At 39.4% G+C, this 15,227-nt stretch overlaps 1 protein-coding gene across 3 annotated transcripts in view; it reads left to right on the forward strand.

The window, feature by feature from the left end:
- Positions 1-15,227, forward strand: part of grin2ab (glutamate receptor, ionotropic, N-methyl D-aspartate 2A, b) — a 136,196-nt gene that overhangs the window by 20,267 nt on the left and 100,702 nt on the right. Inside the window, exons 1-3 of one of the 3 annotated variants that reach the window (XM_055056483.1) lie at positions 3,205-3,284; positions 11,542-11,766; positions 14,586-14,744. In XM_055056483.1, the coding sequence (XP_054912458.1) occupies positions 11,545-11,766; positions 14,586-14,744 (381 nt within the window). In that variant the 5' untranslated portion in view covers positions 3,205-3,284; positions 11,542-11,544. Of the gene's footprint in view, positions 1-3,204; positions 3,285-11,541; positions 11,767-14,585; positions 14,745-15,227 lie in introns of those variants that run through there. The other 2 variants (XM_055056482.1, XM_055056484.1) reach the window with 2 other exon arrangements.

Genomic DNA, 15,227 nt, shown 5'->3' on the forward strand with positions numbered 1-15,227 from the left:
CACACATTTATTGTTTTCCCTGTGTGCGCGGGTGAGTATGTAAAATGCACTGTACAGATACTTAATGTGATAAACAAAAACTAGATCACTAAAGAGGGAGAAAAAGGAACACATTTTTATTGTTTTAACTTACAAATAAAGTTCTTAAAGGTGTGTCTTCATTCATATTTAGTTAACTTCCTTTAGAAAGCTATGAACAAAATAAATGTAACTATGGGTGCATTCCCCATTTAGTCTGCTTTAATTAAACTTGTTTATTTATCTATAAAGTCCGGATTTGTCAAGGAAGGTGTGAATGTGTAATCGAATTCGGATTCAGACCACAAACTATAAACTCTGGCCTGGCTAAAAACCTAAGTCTCATTTCAGCAAGTGAACTCTGCTATGGTTCAAATGTATATGTGAATGCCAAGAGAACTGCACACCACTCAAAAAGCTGGAAGTGGACATTGTGACATTGTGGGTAAATACAATCTAAACAAACATGAGAGTCTAATGCCAGCTGGAAAAATGACTCATGGTCTTTTACCAAAGACAAAAAATAAATCCTACAACTGCTGAAATCCGATAACACTCCATTTCTCTTTACATTTCGTAAAGAAGGAACTTGGGCTTCCGACCTCTGAAGAGGCTTTGTGTTGTTTCCATCAGTAGTTCTTGGGTCGACAGATTTTTCAAAGGGTTTGGATTGTTTGACACGGCATGACATGAATGTGAACCACAGTAGCTGAAAATGGAGCACATGTTTTAGTTTTGGTCCCCAATCCAAATTGTGCTTATGTGTTAGAATTTTCTAGTCAAAGTCTAGATCAAAATGCAATAAAGACTCTGTGACAAAACTTTAATTTATCTATTAACAGACTTTATCTATTCAATCTGACTCAGGTTGAACAATTTTGCTAAAAGGAAAGGAGTGTTCAAACATTTCACTGTCAATAGCTGGTAGAGACATTCAGTTGAAACTATGGAGAAAGGGTTCATACAAAGAGGTGAATCAGGGTGGCTGAATAAAAATGCATACCACACTTGAAATGTTTGTCTTACAAAACATTTTGAAAGCCATCTATTCTTTTTCTTCCACTTCATGCATTACTTTTTGCTGTCATATCACATAAAATCCCCAACAAGTGCACTGAGGTTTGTGGTTGTAACATCAAAATGTGTATTTTGCTACATTTGTCTTGTGTGTTGTGTGTGTTTGATATCAGTTACCATGTTTTTCCTGTTTGGGACGTTTTTTTCATTCATAGTGGAAAAAAGTAACAATACCAATGTTAAAATATCTAACTGGATGATTAGCACAGGTGTCAAATAATAAAATGTTAGAAAATTGTAGTATAAATGAGCTATGAATATCCTTACACACCATTATCACGTAAATTATTCTGTAAACAGGTGATCTAGATAGATTATGTTCCTTTTTGTTAGTCATAAAAACTGAACTGCGATATTCTCAGAATACACTTTATGTGGGCTTTAAATTCAGTGTTTGTGCTGTATTTTAATTGAGTTCTATGCTGAATGTTAAAACAATATGAGGTTGGGCTTAAGCAATATTTATTGCATGGAATCAAGAACTCAGTGAACAATTAGAGAAGCAACAGTTTAGTTTGACTACTTACGGTTTTCTTCATGTGGCATTAATCTTGATGTCTTACCTCATTCCCATTTGAGATCAGAGCTGTGTCTTTGCAGAACTTGCGTCTGTTCAGAATGTACCTACAACAGAAACAGTCCCAGTTTCTGATAATTAGCTGCTACTTCTGTAAGTCAGACACAAATTTCATGCAGATTACCAGTAAAATATGCACATAAATAAATCTGATTCTTCCTCTTGGAGTTTGGAAATGAGATTTTTGCTGAATAACTAACTAATCTGTGAAGAAAATAAAACAAAAATTGATGAACATTGTATGACTAAAAACTGTATTCAAAGCATTATCAGCAGAAAGGGTGGGAGAAAGATGCAATTAAAGTTTTCTGCAATAGTGGCTGTGGTAGGGTAGAAATAATAACAAAGATGATATGATTTACTACTTCATTATTCATCACCTTTGGTGAGTTCTTTATGTTTTTGTTGTTAATGTGTTGTTTGACTTTATAGAATGCCTTTTTCATAAAAAAAAAAACAAAAAAACATGCATTTTCGAAAACATCTGAAACATTACTGCTACCCCACCATGACTGAGGCTGAAAACTTAAAATGATGATATGCGGATAATGATTGATCAAATCGCAAAATATAAAAGAGCAAAGATGGTCCTGAAACAGACCATCTGCGAACTAAAACAGTAAGGCAAAGAATGTCTGCCGGCAAGTGAAACATTGAAGTGAATCAGCCAATCACATCACAGCAATTCAAATTAAATTCAAATTCCAAAATACGTTATTAATCCCAAAGGAAAATTAAATGTTGTTGTAACTCATATTAATTCCAGTTCTTCAGAGTTGTTGTTTATAGTGATGGCTGTTGGATGGAAAAATCTCTTGTAGCAGTCTGTATCACAGTGAATCTGAAGAAGCATCTGACTACAATTCAAAGCATTTTGACATGTAACAGGTTGATTATGACTTGCTGAGGTTACAACCTTGTAACAGAATGTTGAAAATAGTGGATTAATGTGACTTTGATCCTGTCATGGGTTTGGTGCCAGAATGGGTTGGTGTGAGTGTTTCTGAAACTGCTGATTCTTTATATACCTTCTAACTGCCCCAAGTGGTCGAAGGTCCTCATATCATAAATTACAAAGCAGCTTGTGATTCCAAGTATCTTACACAAGAGAATAAACCAGTGCTATGCCTTGAATAGCATGAGACTGACTAACATTAATATGGTTTCAACATTTCAGTTGCAGTTGCATGTGTTATGTATATTTATTTCAAAGTGGTTGATCAAAATGTGCACCATCCGATGCAGTGAATCTGATCATTCACTTCAAGCTGTGTATTGAAAAGCTAGACAAATTAACAATAGTGGAATGAGTCAAAAAATGAGTCATCTGGACTATATGCTATATATAGTGAAAAACGTCATAGTAAGGTCATAATTTTGTGCCAGAAGCTACATGTTGGTGATAGCTGCATCGGGAGATGGCTGGCCTGATGCCAGAAAGCGCGCGGTTCTACTTCATGCCCTGGGTACAGAGGACCAAAGGCTTTTCTACACCCTGCCGAATACCAGAGACACGTTTGCTACCGCTATTACTGCCCTAAAAGAATATTTTGTGCTGAAGGTGAACGTCATTGCTGAACGTCACAAGTTTCGACAACGAGCACAAAGACAGGTAAACCAATTCTTAGCTTCATTACGAAAGTTGGCTACTACATGTGATTTTGGGAACATTTAAGAACAGATGCTACGTGATCAACTGATAGAGCGTGTTGCTAATACTCGCATAAGAGACAGATTATTACTTGAACCGGACTTAACTGAAGCTACTATATTGGCATTGCAAATTGAAACTGGATTAAGAGATGTTAACATCCTTTCTGATGCTACTGCTGCTAGTGCTTCTGCTCCACTGAGGGCCGTACAAAAGCAACCAAAGCCAAGCCGCTGCAGGGACACATAGAAAAAGCCGCCGGATCCTGCTCATGCCTCAGCTCAAGCTGCTTGTAACCGTTCCTGCTTCCGCTGTGGATCTTTCAATCACCTTTCTAACAAACCTTCATGCCCTGCTGCTAAAATAACATGCAAAAAGTATGGTAAAGTGGGGCATTTTTCACGAGTGTGCCGTTCGACTCAAAAGGAGGTGCGTGAAGTTGTAATTAATAAGCCCACAGTTCTTTCCATGAACAGTGCAAGACAAGATCCTTTGCACAAGTGACTATTAAAGGACAATGCAAAGATGTTGAGCTGATTGTGGATACAGGCTCATTGGTATCCATATACCAGAGAACATTTACCACACCTACGTTTCAGAATGTGTGCTAACTTAACCTACATTTGCTCTTGTTACCTATGCAAAGGAGAAAATTTATGTAAAAGGGTGCTTAAAAGCTACCATTTTTCATGATAGACATTCTACTGCATGTACTATTGTTGTTGTTGTTGAGTCAGGTGCTGCTCTTCTTGGCTTAAATTTGTTTCAGGCATTACAAATGAAACGTGAAGGACGAAAAGTTGTTACTACTAGTACTTTTCCTATCTCTATGGTTAAAACTGTTGTACCAGAGACTGTATCAAGATATGCTCCAGAAGTGTCAGTTCAGGAAGTTGGCTATGCTAAAAACTTCAAACATAAAGTACATATCCTTCAAATGCTGTTCCAGTGCATCAAAAACTCAAGAGACTTCCATTTTCAGTAAGACAAGCTGTTTCAAAGGAGCTCAAAGATCTCCAGGATAAGGAGTGAATGCTGACTGCCTGTCCAGACTACCACTAATGTTTGAAAACGAGGCAACAGAGGAACCTGACACAGTGCAGCTGTTTTTAAAGAGTCAATGTCTGCCATTTCTCTTCCAGAGTTCACTTCTGCCAGTGAAACCTACCCAGAACTGTCACTACTGCTCTACCAGATTGAAAAAGGTTGGCTCAAATGCAAACAAGGTCTTCCAGAGAACCTTGCTCCATACTTTCAGATACAACATGAGTTATCAGTTCATCATTCACTTATATTGAGACTGACAGATTGACTAGTTGTTCCTGCTTTACTGCGTGCCAGAGTTGTTGATTTAAAACATGAAGGACATCAAGGCATTGTCCGTACCAAGAAGAGACTGGTTGAACTTTTCTGGCGGCCACAATTGGACAAATTTGTACATTCTATCTTTACTTTCTGTGTTAACTGCCTGTACAGTGATAAGGTAGTCATAACTTCTCCTGCTCCACTTACTCCAGTTGAATTCCCTCGTAAACCATGGGAAAAAAGTTGCAATAGACATTACAGGTCCATTTGAGAATGCTACATGGGACTGCCGTTATGCTATTGTACTTACAGATTACTACCGCAAACGGTCTGAGGCTGCATTCACTTCTACTGTCACTACAGATGTAGTCATTCACTTTTCAGCCACTGTGTTCAGTCAGGAAGGCGATCCGATGTACCTTGACTCAGATAATGGTTGTCAGTTTACTTCTCATGCATTTAGTAATTTTCTAAGAGAGAGAGAGAAAGGGAGAGAGAAAGAGGGCGAGAGAGAGAGACAGATACAACACTTAAGGTCCAGTGTATACTACCATAAAGCAAATGGTGCTGTGGAAAGATTCAACAGTGTACTTAAGGACTGCATACAGACATCTAAAAGAAGTCACAGTTCATGGAAAGAAGCTGTAACATAATTTCTGTACAGCTACCGAGCTACTCCTCATGCAACCACCGGAGTAACCCCATTTGAGCTGCTGAGAAAAAGATGCGGAATAAGTTAAATATACTCCCAGTAGAACTAAAAAGCAAAACACATGCCCAAAGACAAACAAGGGTGAAACAAAAGCAATATAAAATGAAGGAATACACAGACAAGAAAATGACAGCTAAAGTACCGACAGTCAAAGTGGGTGACACTGTTCGTGTTAGCAGACCTGAGCACATTTCCAAAAGATCTTCCCGATTTACAGAAGCACGGACTGTCATGAAGAAAGTTGGACAAAACACTTTCTTACTAAGCGACAGACGCAAGTGGAACGCTTCAAAACTTGCACACTTCCCAAAACAAAACTTAGCTGGTTCAGAAGAGTGATAGTGTATTTGATACTTTTGCACTGCCAGGAAATATTAATGAATCTGCTACTGCACTTAGAAGAAGTCAGAGATCTAGAAATGCACCAAGATAGTTGACAGGTTTTGTAAGATAAAGTGAACATTTATGTAAATTACTGTAGTTCTGCTAAAATAGAATACAGTCAAACTAAAGAAGTTTAAATATTCATACTATAATGCTTATGGTTAATGTTGAAACTGTTTTTTTTTTTCTAATACTGACATTCATTTAATGCTGCCTTAGTTAAAATGGTTCATAAACTTTTCAGATTACTGTTGGTTTATTGAAAGGTTAATTTGACAAACTTAGCTTTTTGCTGAGAGTTAAAGAGCCCACATGTTACATGTAAGTAATTGTTTCAGGAAATGGGAAAATGTTATGTTCTGCTATTGCATGGGAAGTACAGAAGGGCGAGCTCTGAATATGTATGTGGAAGAGATATGCTGTATGTAAAGGAGAAGAAGGAGAGAGTAAAGAAAGAACTGAAGCTGAACTACGTCTCATGCTGCTTATTTTCCACTATTTGATAATAGCAACACCACAACAGTCTCTTGCATTAACAAAGCCACAATTTTCATAGATTTAGATTTAAATTCCGAGGAGAAAAAGAATTATGCGTTGCTTGTTTCAAGTTAATTCAAACAGGTATGGTGTCTGAGAAATATAAGTTAAGGTCTCAGTAACATAGTGTCCATAAAAAGTATTCATCCATTTTCTGAGCACCCTTCTCCCTAACGGGGTCGGGAGGTGCTGGTGCCTATCTCCAGCTGCGTTCCGGGCGAGAGGCGGGGTACACCCTGGACAGGTCGCCAGTCCGTCGCAGGGCAACACAGAGAGACAAACAGGACAAACAACCATGCACACACATCTAGGGAGAATTTGGGAAGGCCAATTAACCTGACAGTCATGTTTTTGGACTGTGGGAGGAAGCCGGAGAACCTGGAGAGAACCCACGCACAGGGAGAACATGCAAACTCAGTGCAGAAAGACTTGAACCCAGGACCTTCTTGCTGCAAGGCAACAGCGCTACCCACTGTGCCACTGTGCAGCCCAAAAAGTATTCACACTACTGGAAATGTAACTCTTTAATTGATTTTACAAATAAATTATGATAAACAAAATTTTACTTTTTTGACATAAAAAAATGTTAAAAAGAAAAAAAGACAAAAAATGTTTTAATCTCGAAGTGAAAATAGAATTCTACAAAATATTGACAATAATGACGAAGTCTGTTTGAACAGGCAGGTCTCAATCAGACTTGCGGATCTGACATTGGAATTTTACTCCACTAACCCTAACTCTGACCATAGCCCTAATCCTTCCATTCAAAATTGTTCAAGCTCTCTCATGTTTCATGGGCATTAGCCGTGAACAGCACTTTTTAAGTCTTGCCACAAATTCTTGATTAGATAGATTCTGGGCTTTGACTCGACCACTCCAGAACATCCATCTTTTTTTTGTCCTTAAATTATTTCTATGTAGATTTAGGCATCTTGTAGGTAAAAAAATGTTCTGTATGATTTTTCTATATTTTGTTGCATTGATTTTATTTTCTGCTTTTCCTAGCCTTCTAGGGCCTGCTGCTAAAAAGGTGAAATGCTACTACCATAAAAATTCACATTGGGATAGTGTGTTTGTGATAATGTGCACTGTTTGGTGTGTGCCAAACAGTTTCTTCTCTGCCAAAAAGCTCCACTTTGGTCTCATTACACCAAATACCTTCCTTGCTTTTGGCGTCTTGAGTTTTGTTCAACAGAAGTTTCCTCATTGCCAGTTTCAAAAAAGTTTGACTAGTGAAAAAGGTGTTGGTTGCTGATCATCTTTCACCTCAGATGCTGGAACTTGCAAGTTCTTCAGGGTAGTCATGGTGACCTAGTACTCTCTCACTAGTGTCATTTTTGTATGGCTGTTCTCACTCAGTTTGTGAGGACGGCCTAATCTAGGCCAAATAAGAAAAATAAAAAAAACATGCTGGATTTATTCCATTTACTGATAGTGAATTTAACTGAAATCTAGGGGAGGTTCAGTTTTTTTGTATTCGTCCTCTTACTTGTATGTTTCAATAATCTTTTCTCTGACTTGCTTGGGGTATTGTTTAGTCTTCATGTTGTAATTGTAGCCAGAAACATTGATAACCCAGTGAATGGACCTTCCAGACACATGTGTGTCACTTCAGACACATTCACTGCACTCAGGTGATCTCCATTCCACTCATTGTGACACAACAAGCACCAGTTGGCTGGATCATTGTTGAATCTGGTCAGCCACTTTTAAGAGGGTGAATATTTATGCAATCATTTATCTGATGTTGCATGTTTTTATTTACCTGACATCATTAAATAAAAAAATAAAAATTACTTTGACATTAACATACTTTGATACTACATGAATGTACAGCCCATAAAATTGGACTCCCAGTTAAAAATCTTTTTTATTTGGTGTAATATTTAAATTGTCTCAGCAACTCACTGGTTGGTTGTCATTAACTGTGACCCTCATTTATATCTGACCATTTTACAAACCACAGCACACTTTACTTCCTGGTAGTGTTGGTGCTGAGGCTGACTCCTGAAAAAAGTTCATGTAGCCTTGTCCTGTTTGGTGATAACTGACACTAACTCTTTTAGTCAGGAGTGCAGCTTTGTGTGATCTAGCAGCGTATGCTAAGTGCTGCTGGAGCTAAAGGCTACTCTGTGGGCACCAAAGGCAGATAAAGCATACTGAAACACACTGACTTTCCTTATTGACCTGATTAGACAGGGTGTAAGATGACATGGATCATACACACTCATCCAACTGGAAATACAGTATTAAAAAAACAACACTCATACACATACATCAGGAGATTTTCCAGAGAAAGATATTCAGGTACTGCCTGGATGCATGGATAAAAAGAAGGACGCTGGAAGATGAAGACATTTGGAAGAAGTAACTTAATTTTGAATATGGGATGTTTCCTCCTGGGGTGCTTTTTCAGCTCTGCTGGACTGTAGTGGTGTAAAAATTGGCTGAGATGCAATGTAGCATTCACATCATGGTTTTATTAGCTCCCATTCAGCCCCAGGCATTTCACACTGCATTTCCTCTACTCATCTGCCGCTTTTCAGATCTGCTCTCATTACAGAGAAAGGTAACAGAAAGTGTGTTGAAACTGGGAACCCCAGCTCAGTCTCCTCTGAGTTAGACTGGTACTCTGTTTAGTTGATGCCATTGAAAGACATGCTTTTTTTTCATTACAGTAAATGTTATTGATTGATGTAGACACTTGTGTGCCTTCAGCAATGTGGAAACTTTCCCCTCTACACCCCACGAATGAGGTGAAATCAGATTACATTTATTTCAGGGTTATTTTATCCATTAATCGCTGGCACTTTAAATGCACATTGCCTGCAGGCATAGATTATGTTCAAATAAAGGCAGACACTGGAAGAGCGATTTAGGGCATCTCATGAAGCCTGTTAAGAGGTTTAGCAGAGAAAGTTAAGTTTAACCCTCATCTTAAATTGGTCAGTCTTTTTGATGTTAACTTAGGAAATATCTAAAAAGTAACAGGCAGAAATATGACAGTATATTTCCTGCTTCATCTTATACTTATCTTATTGTTAATGTTTGCTTTTGTATGTGACACCTGACATCATAATTGAATTTGTATATCAAGATAACTTCAAGACAATCTAAGAAACCAAGGGAGTCGGTTCAAAGCCTTTCAAGTCTTGCCCTCAAAACTCCTGGATTTCTTCTATGACTACTGTAAATTACACTGTAAGAGATACTGGAGGTTTTATTGCAAGTCATAATTCCTATAAAGTTCTGCATAAGCAGTGTACTCTACATAATGAGTTGAAATCATTGACAAAATGAAAATTTTCTTTATTTTTCTTTCAAGCTTAGCATACTACGAGTGGAGCAGTAAGACATTTCTTGTCGTTGCTCACCAGGGGTCTTGTGTAGAAGAATGTGTCATTTTGTAGGGACAAATTTTGAAAAGTGCAACACACAAAAAAAAAATTCTGATGTGTGAAGCAATGTGCACACATTTGGCTGCAGAACTTTCATTAATACATCCCAAATTCAATGAAATGGACTGAGAGAAAGTGCAAAAATTCATCCTCTACAATAATCTTGTCCTCCACAGTTTTATATATGCATGGTTTTAAACGCGCTCTTGAAAACGCTGGAGATCCTTAAAGAGTGCGCTACTGTCACGTCTGCCATTGCCGTCAATCAATCAATCAATTAATAAATCAAAGGTCCAAAAAGTGTCAGTGTTGTATTTTTATTTATTTTGTGTCTATATGAAATATATAGGAATACATGTGGTTCAGTTTTCTTATATAAGTTTTCTTGGATAAGTTTAAACAACAAAGTATTTTCCAAACAGAATGTTGAGCTAAAAGACACTGCATGAAGTCAGATTTTAGGGTATTTAGGTGAGTTTTGGTGCTGAGCTTACTATTGGCCACTGAAACAGTTTGCATGGCTTCACAGCAGGTAAAAACATTTTTTGTGCATACACACGCTTTGTACATGAGACCGCAGGTTTGCAAATACCTCAGCAGATTTTTGATGACTCTTTTGTATTTGAACTTTACATGTTGTAGATTTAGACTTGGTTACCTTGTCCTTATTGATACTGGAAATTGCTGTATTTTTGGAACTTTTAATTGACACATGAATCCAGACAGAAAAAAAATAACATATTTTTATGGTGAAAAATAGTTTGTAAATAAATATATCTAAATTAAAATCTGAAAATATTTTTCGGAACACCTCAAAGACTCAAATGGACATCTCTGCAGAACTCTTGGACAAAAACAAAGGTGAAGTTACTTAGCAAACAATATTAGTTGGGTTCTTTTAATTCATGTAGCTTTTGCAGTTGTAACCTTTAAATAACTATAAAGGAATCTTGTTTCCTGTTAGCACAGCTTGAAATAGTTTTCCAAATACTTATATCTTCCACACATTATTTTAGTTCAAACAATCACAAACTTAATTGATCTTGCCACTATTTTCATACAATAAAAATATTAAATTATTTTTTTTGTATGAAAAAGTATTTTCATACAAAAAAATATGTCTTAAGTAAAGGTATGAAAATAGCTATACATTACACAAATTATGTCTGAATTTTGTTACTAATTAAAACATTTTCTTTAATATGAAGGAGCTTGTGAAATCCTAACTGCTTTATTGGCCTGAAAATAATGCTGAAAAAGCAATGTTGTGTTTTTCTTTTTTTTCTTATAATAACAAATTTGCTTTCCTAGCACTACAAAAAAACTTATGTATGTTGTGAGACTGTATTTCCAGACAAAATGAAATTCTTCTGAACTAGTGGGACATAACCTTCCATCCAGTTTTCTCTAGCTCTGACACCAAACAAGCCTCTCCAGACCAATTACCTTATTTTCTAAAAGGCAACTCTCTGGAGTGTTACAGTCTGAGGCAATAGCCTATGCAACAGGTTTTGTTGTAAAAACACTTAGGATTGATTAAAGAATAATAAAACCGTTTTGTTTTTTTATGTTGGATGTACCTCATTATTTGACAGACACTTACTATAATGAGATTTCCATTCAGATGGCATGTAGACAATCATTGTTAGCTCAAAAATTATTAAAATGTTCTGATAGATTTTTCCTCAAGGAAATTTTGTTAATTTCTGGGGGTTTTTTTTGTTTTGTTTTTTTGTATTTTCTTCCATAATTTCCAGAGTTTATCAAATGCGCTGAAGAACACAAATCATATTAATACAGAATTTACATTTAACGTCACTGTCACTTTTCAGGACAAAAGTACTGATTTCATTCTTCCCATTTGCCTTTCTGTGTTCTGTAGGGTATGATGGGTGTAGTGGGCTGGACCTTGGTCCTACTCTTCTCAGTCACGATGCCTGTGACATCCCAAAAGCCTCCAAAACTCAAGGTGGGTGTGATTCTAGGCCAGACACGCCCCGTAGCTGACCAGAACCTTCAGCCTCCTCAACGCCCTGATGATCCACTTGAAACCTCTGTGCTCATCCTGAAGATCAACCAAACAGACCCAAAGTCTGTAATCATTGAGGTAAGAACAGTTTACATTCTTAGGTATTTTAAGGAATTACACATATGACAACAAAACTTCTGACACCCTTTGGCAACAAAATAATCTTTTAAACTTCAAACTAACAAAAATTCAGTGTGGTCCCCTTCTGTTGTTCTGTGGTTATCAAAAATTAGGCCTGGTACTAGGACACGTTGGCAAGTGCCTGGTGGCGGGGGTTTTACCCCTTGGAGCTTGGCCAGGCTGAGCCTGAAGAGGAGACATGGGGCCCCCTTCCAATGGGCTCACCACCTATGGGAGGGGCGAAAGGGGTTGGGTGCTGTGTGGGATGGGTGGTGGCTGGGGAGGGGACCCTGGCGAACCGATTCTTGGTTGCAGAAGCTGCTTCTGGGATGTAGAATGTCACCTCTCAGGTGGGGAAGGAGCCTGATCTATTGTGTGATGTTGAGTGGTTCCGGCTAGAAATAGTCAGTCTCACCTCAATGCATGGCTCTGGTTCTGGAACTAGTCTCCTTGAGAGGGGCTCGACATACTTCCACTCTGGAGTTTGGTTAGAGGTGGCAGGCAGGAGTGGGCATACTTGTTGCCCCACTTCTTGGTGCCTGTATGTTGACAGTCTTCCTTCGCCTACAAGTGTGGAGACGTATTCTGACTGTTGTTTGTGCTTACACCCCAAACAACAGTTCAGATTACCCACCCTTTTTTGGGGTCTTTGGAGGGTGTACTGGAGAGTGCCTCTCCTGGGGACTCCCTTGTCCTGCTGGGGGACTTCAATGCTTACGTTGGCAATGACAGTGAGACCTGGAGGGGCGTGGTTGAGAGGAACGGCTCCCCTGATCTTAACTCGAGTGATGGTCGGTTTTTGGACTTCTGTGTTCTGCAGGTACACATGGTGTCACGATGCCTGTGACATCCCAAAAGCCTCCAAAACTCAAGGTGGGTGTGATTCTAGGCCAGACACGCCCCGTAGCTGACCAGAACCTTCAGCCTCCTCAACGCCCTGATGATCCATTGGCAACAAATGCAGGTACACATGGTGTACCTGCAGTCCAAACTCGGGTGGCTGCTAAGGCAAAATATCAGGTGTGGGAGGAGTTTGGGTGGCAATGGGAAAAAAAAGACTTCAGCACGGCATCAAGGCAATTCTGGTCCACCATCTGGTGTCTCAGGAGGGGGAAGTGGTTAAGCACCAACATTGTTTATAGTGGGGATGGTGTGATGTGCTGCCGACCTTGTGGGGTGGTGGGCAGAATACTTTGAAGACCTTCTCAATCCCACTAACATGCCTTCCATTGAGGAAAATGAGCCTGGGGACTCTGAGTCGGGTTCTCCAATCTCTGGGGCAAGGTTGCCAAGGTGGTTAAAGTGGTCTTATGTGGGCCCCGGAGGTGGACGAGATTCGCCTGATGTTCCTTAAAGCTCTGGATGTTGTAGGTTTGTGTTGATTGACACGACTCCTCAATACTGCATGGACATCCAGGGCAGTTCCACTGGATTGGCAGACTGGATTGGGTGGAGGTCATCCTGTTCAAAAAGGGGGACCAGAGTGTTTGCTTCAATTACAGAGGGATCACACTCATAAGCCTCCTTGGTCAGGTCTATTTAGAGGTCCTGCAGAGAAGTGTCCGTTGGATAGTTGAACCTTGGATTAAGTTGAACCTTGGATTAAGGAAGAGCCTCCTTGGTCAGGTCTAAGGACCTGACCAAGGAGGTCAACCAAAATCTGTTAACAAAAACTAATAAACTTGGTGTTTTCTCCTGACAGAAGAGAAGCCATAAAAATCATAAAAATAATATAAATCATATACAAACTGTTTACCCTATTAACCAGAAAACAGAGACAACAGCAACGTTCCAGGAGAGGTGAAAAATGTTGATTATTATAAAATAGCATAAAAGTAATTATATGTTGACAGCCTCCCATGCTCCTTAGAGGGAGCATGAGAGTTTTCCCAATTGGTCTACATGTGTTTTGTGGACTTGGAATAAACTTTCAACTGTGTCCCTTGGGGAACCCTATGTGGGGGTCCTCTAGGTGTATGGGGTACCAGGTCCTTTGATACGGGCTGTTAGATTTCTGTATAACTGGTGTCAGAGCCTGGTTTGCATTACTGGCAGTAAGTTGGGCTTGTTTCCAGTGAGAGTTGGACTCCACTAAGGCTGCCCATTGTCAACCAAATCTGTTAATTAATTTCATGAACAGAGTTTCTAAGTACTGCTAAGATGTGGAGGTGATCAATTTTGGTGGCCTTAGGATCACAGCACTGCTTTTTGCAGATGATGTGGTGCTATTGATTTCATCAGGTCATGATCTACAGCTCTGGCTGGAGTGGTTTGTAGGTGAGTGTGAAGCTGCTGGGATGGTATTGAGCCGGAAAAGGGTAGAGTGCCTTCTTCCAGTCGGGAGGGATGTCTCATCCCAAGTGGAGGAGTTTAAGTATCTTGGGAACTTGTTCACAAATTGGGAAAAAGGGAACAGGAGTTTGACTGACGGATAGGTGCAGCATCTGCAGTGAAGTTGGAGAAAGGGAAGTCTGGGACAGGGTTCTTTGGCTGTTACCCCCGCGACCCGACTCAAGACAAGGAGAAGATGGAAGGCCGCATGGATGGATGGAAGGCCGCATGGATGGATGGAAGGCCGCATGGATGGATGGAAGGCCGCATGGATGGATGGATGGATGGATGGATGGATGGATGGATGGATGGATGGATGGATGGATGGATGGATGGATGGATGGATGGATGGATGGATGGATGGATGGATGGATGGATGGATTGAAGATGTATTGTGAAGTCCTGGCATGTGCGTAAACTCTTTTGGTTTATTCACTCTGTCTCAGGTTTGTGGGCTTGTGTCTCGCGAAGGTCTCCATGGCCTTGTGTTTGCTGATGGCACCGATCAGGAGGCCATCGCCCAGATCCTAGACTTCCTGTCTGTTCAGACACAGCTTCCAGTTTTGGGTGTTCATGGAGGCTCCTCTATGATAATGGCTGATAAGGTGAGTCACCTACAAAAAAATACCTTAACCTTTTTTGTGTTCAAAAAGTTTGGCATTTGGAATAACACGCAGTTGTGATGTATGACATAGAGACAGAGGCAGGCAGGCAGGGAGACAGACAGACAGACAGACAGACAGACAGACAGACAGACAGACAGACAGACAGACAGACAGACAGACAGACAGACAGACAGACAGACAGACAGACAGATAGATAGATAGATAGATAGATAGATAGATAGATCGATCTGTGGACCACCATATCAAACAATACATCAATACTTGAATGAAAATGAAATTAAATGAAAGATGGTTTTTGTTTTGCATTGTGATGGTTTTTGTCAAACCAAAAATAGTTTTGTGACATGATCATCGAAAACAGGATATGAACACTGTACTTATAATTTTTCTGTGACTTTAGGAAGTTAATGGGTTGTAAAGTAAAGACCTATTTATGGAATATGCCAGGTGAGTGTTTGGAAA

Source organism: Poeciliopsis prolifica, unplaced genomic scaffold, assembly GCF_027474105.1.
Source record: "Poeciliopsis prolifica strain line A6 unplaced genomic scaffold, Auburn_PproV2 SCAFFOLD045, whole genome shotgun sequence".
In the NCBI taxonomy this organism is placed as follows: Eukaryota; Metazoa; Chordata; class Actinopteri; order Cyprinodontiformes; family Poeciliidae; genus Poeciliopsis; species Poeciliopsis prolifica.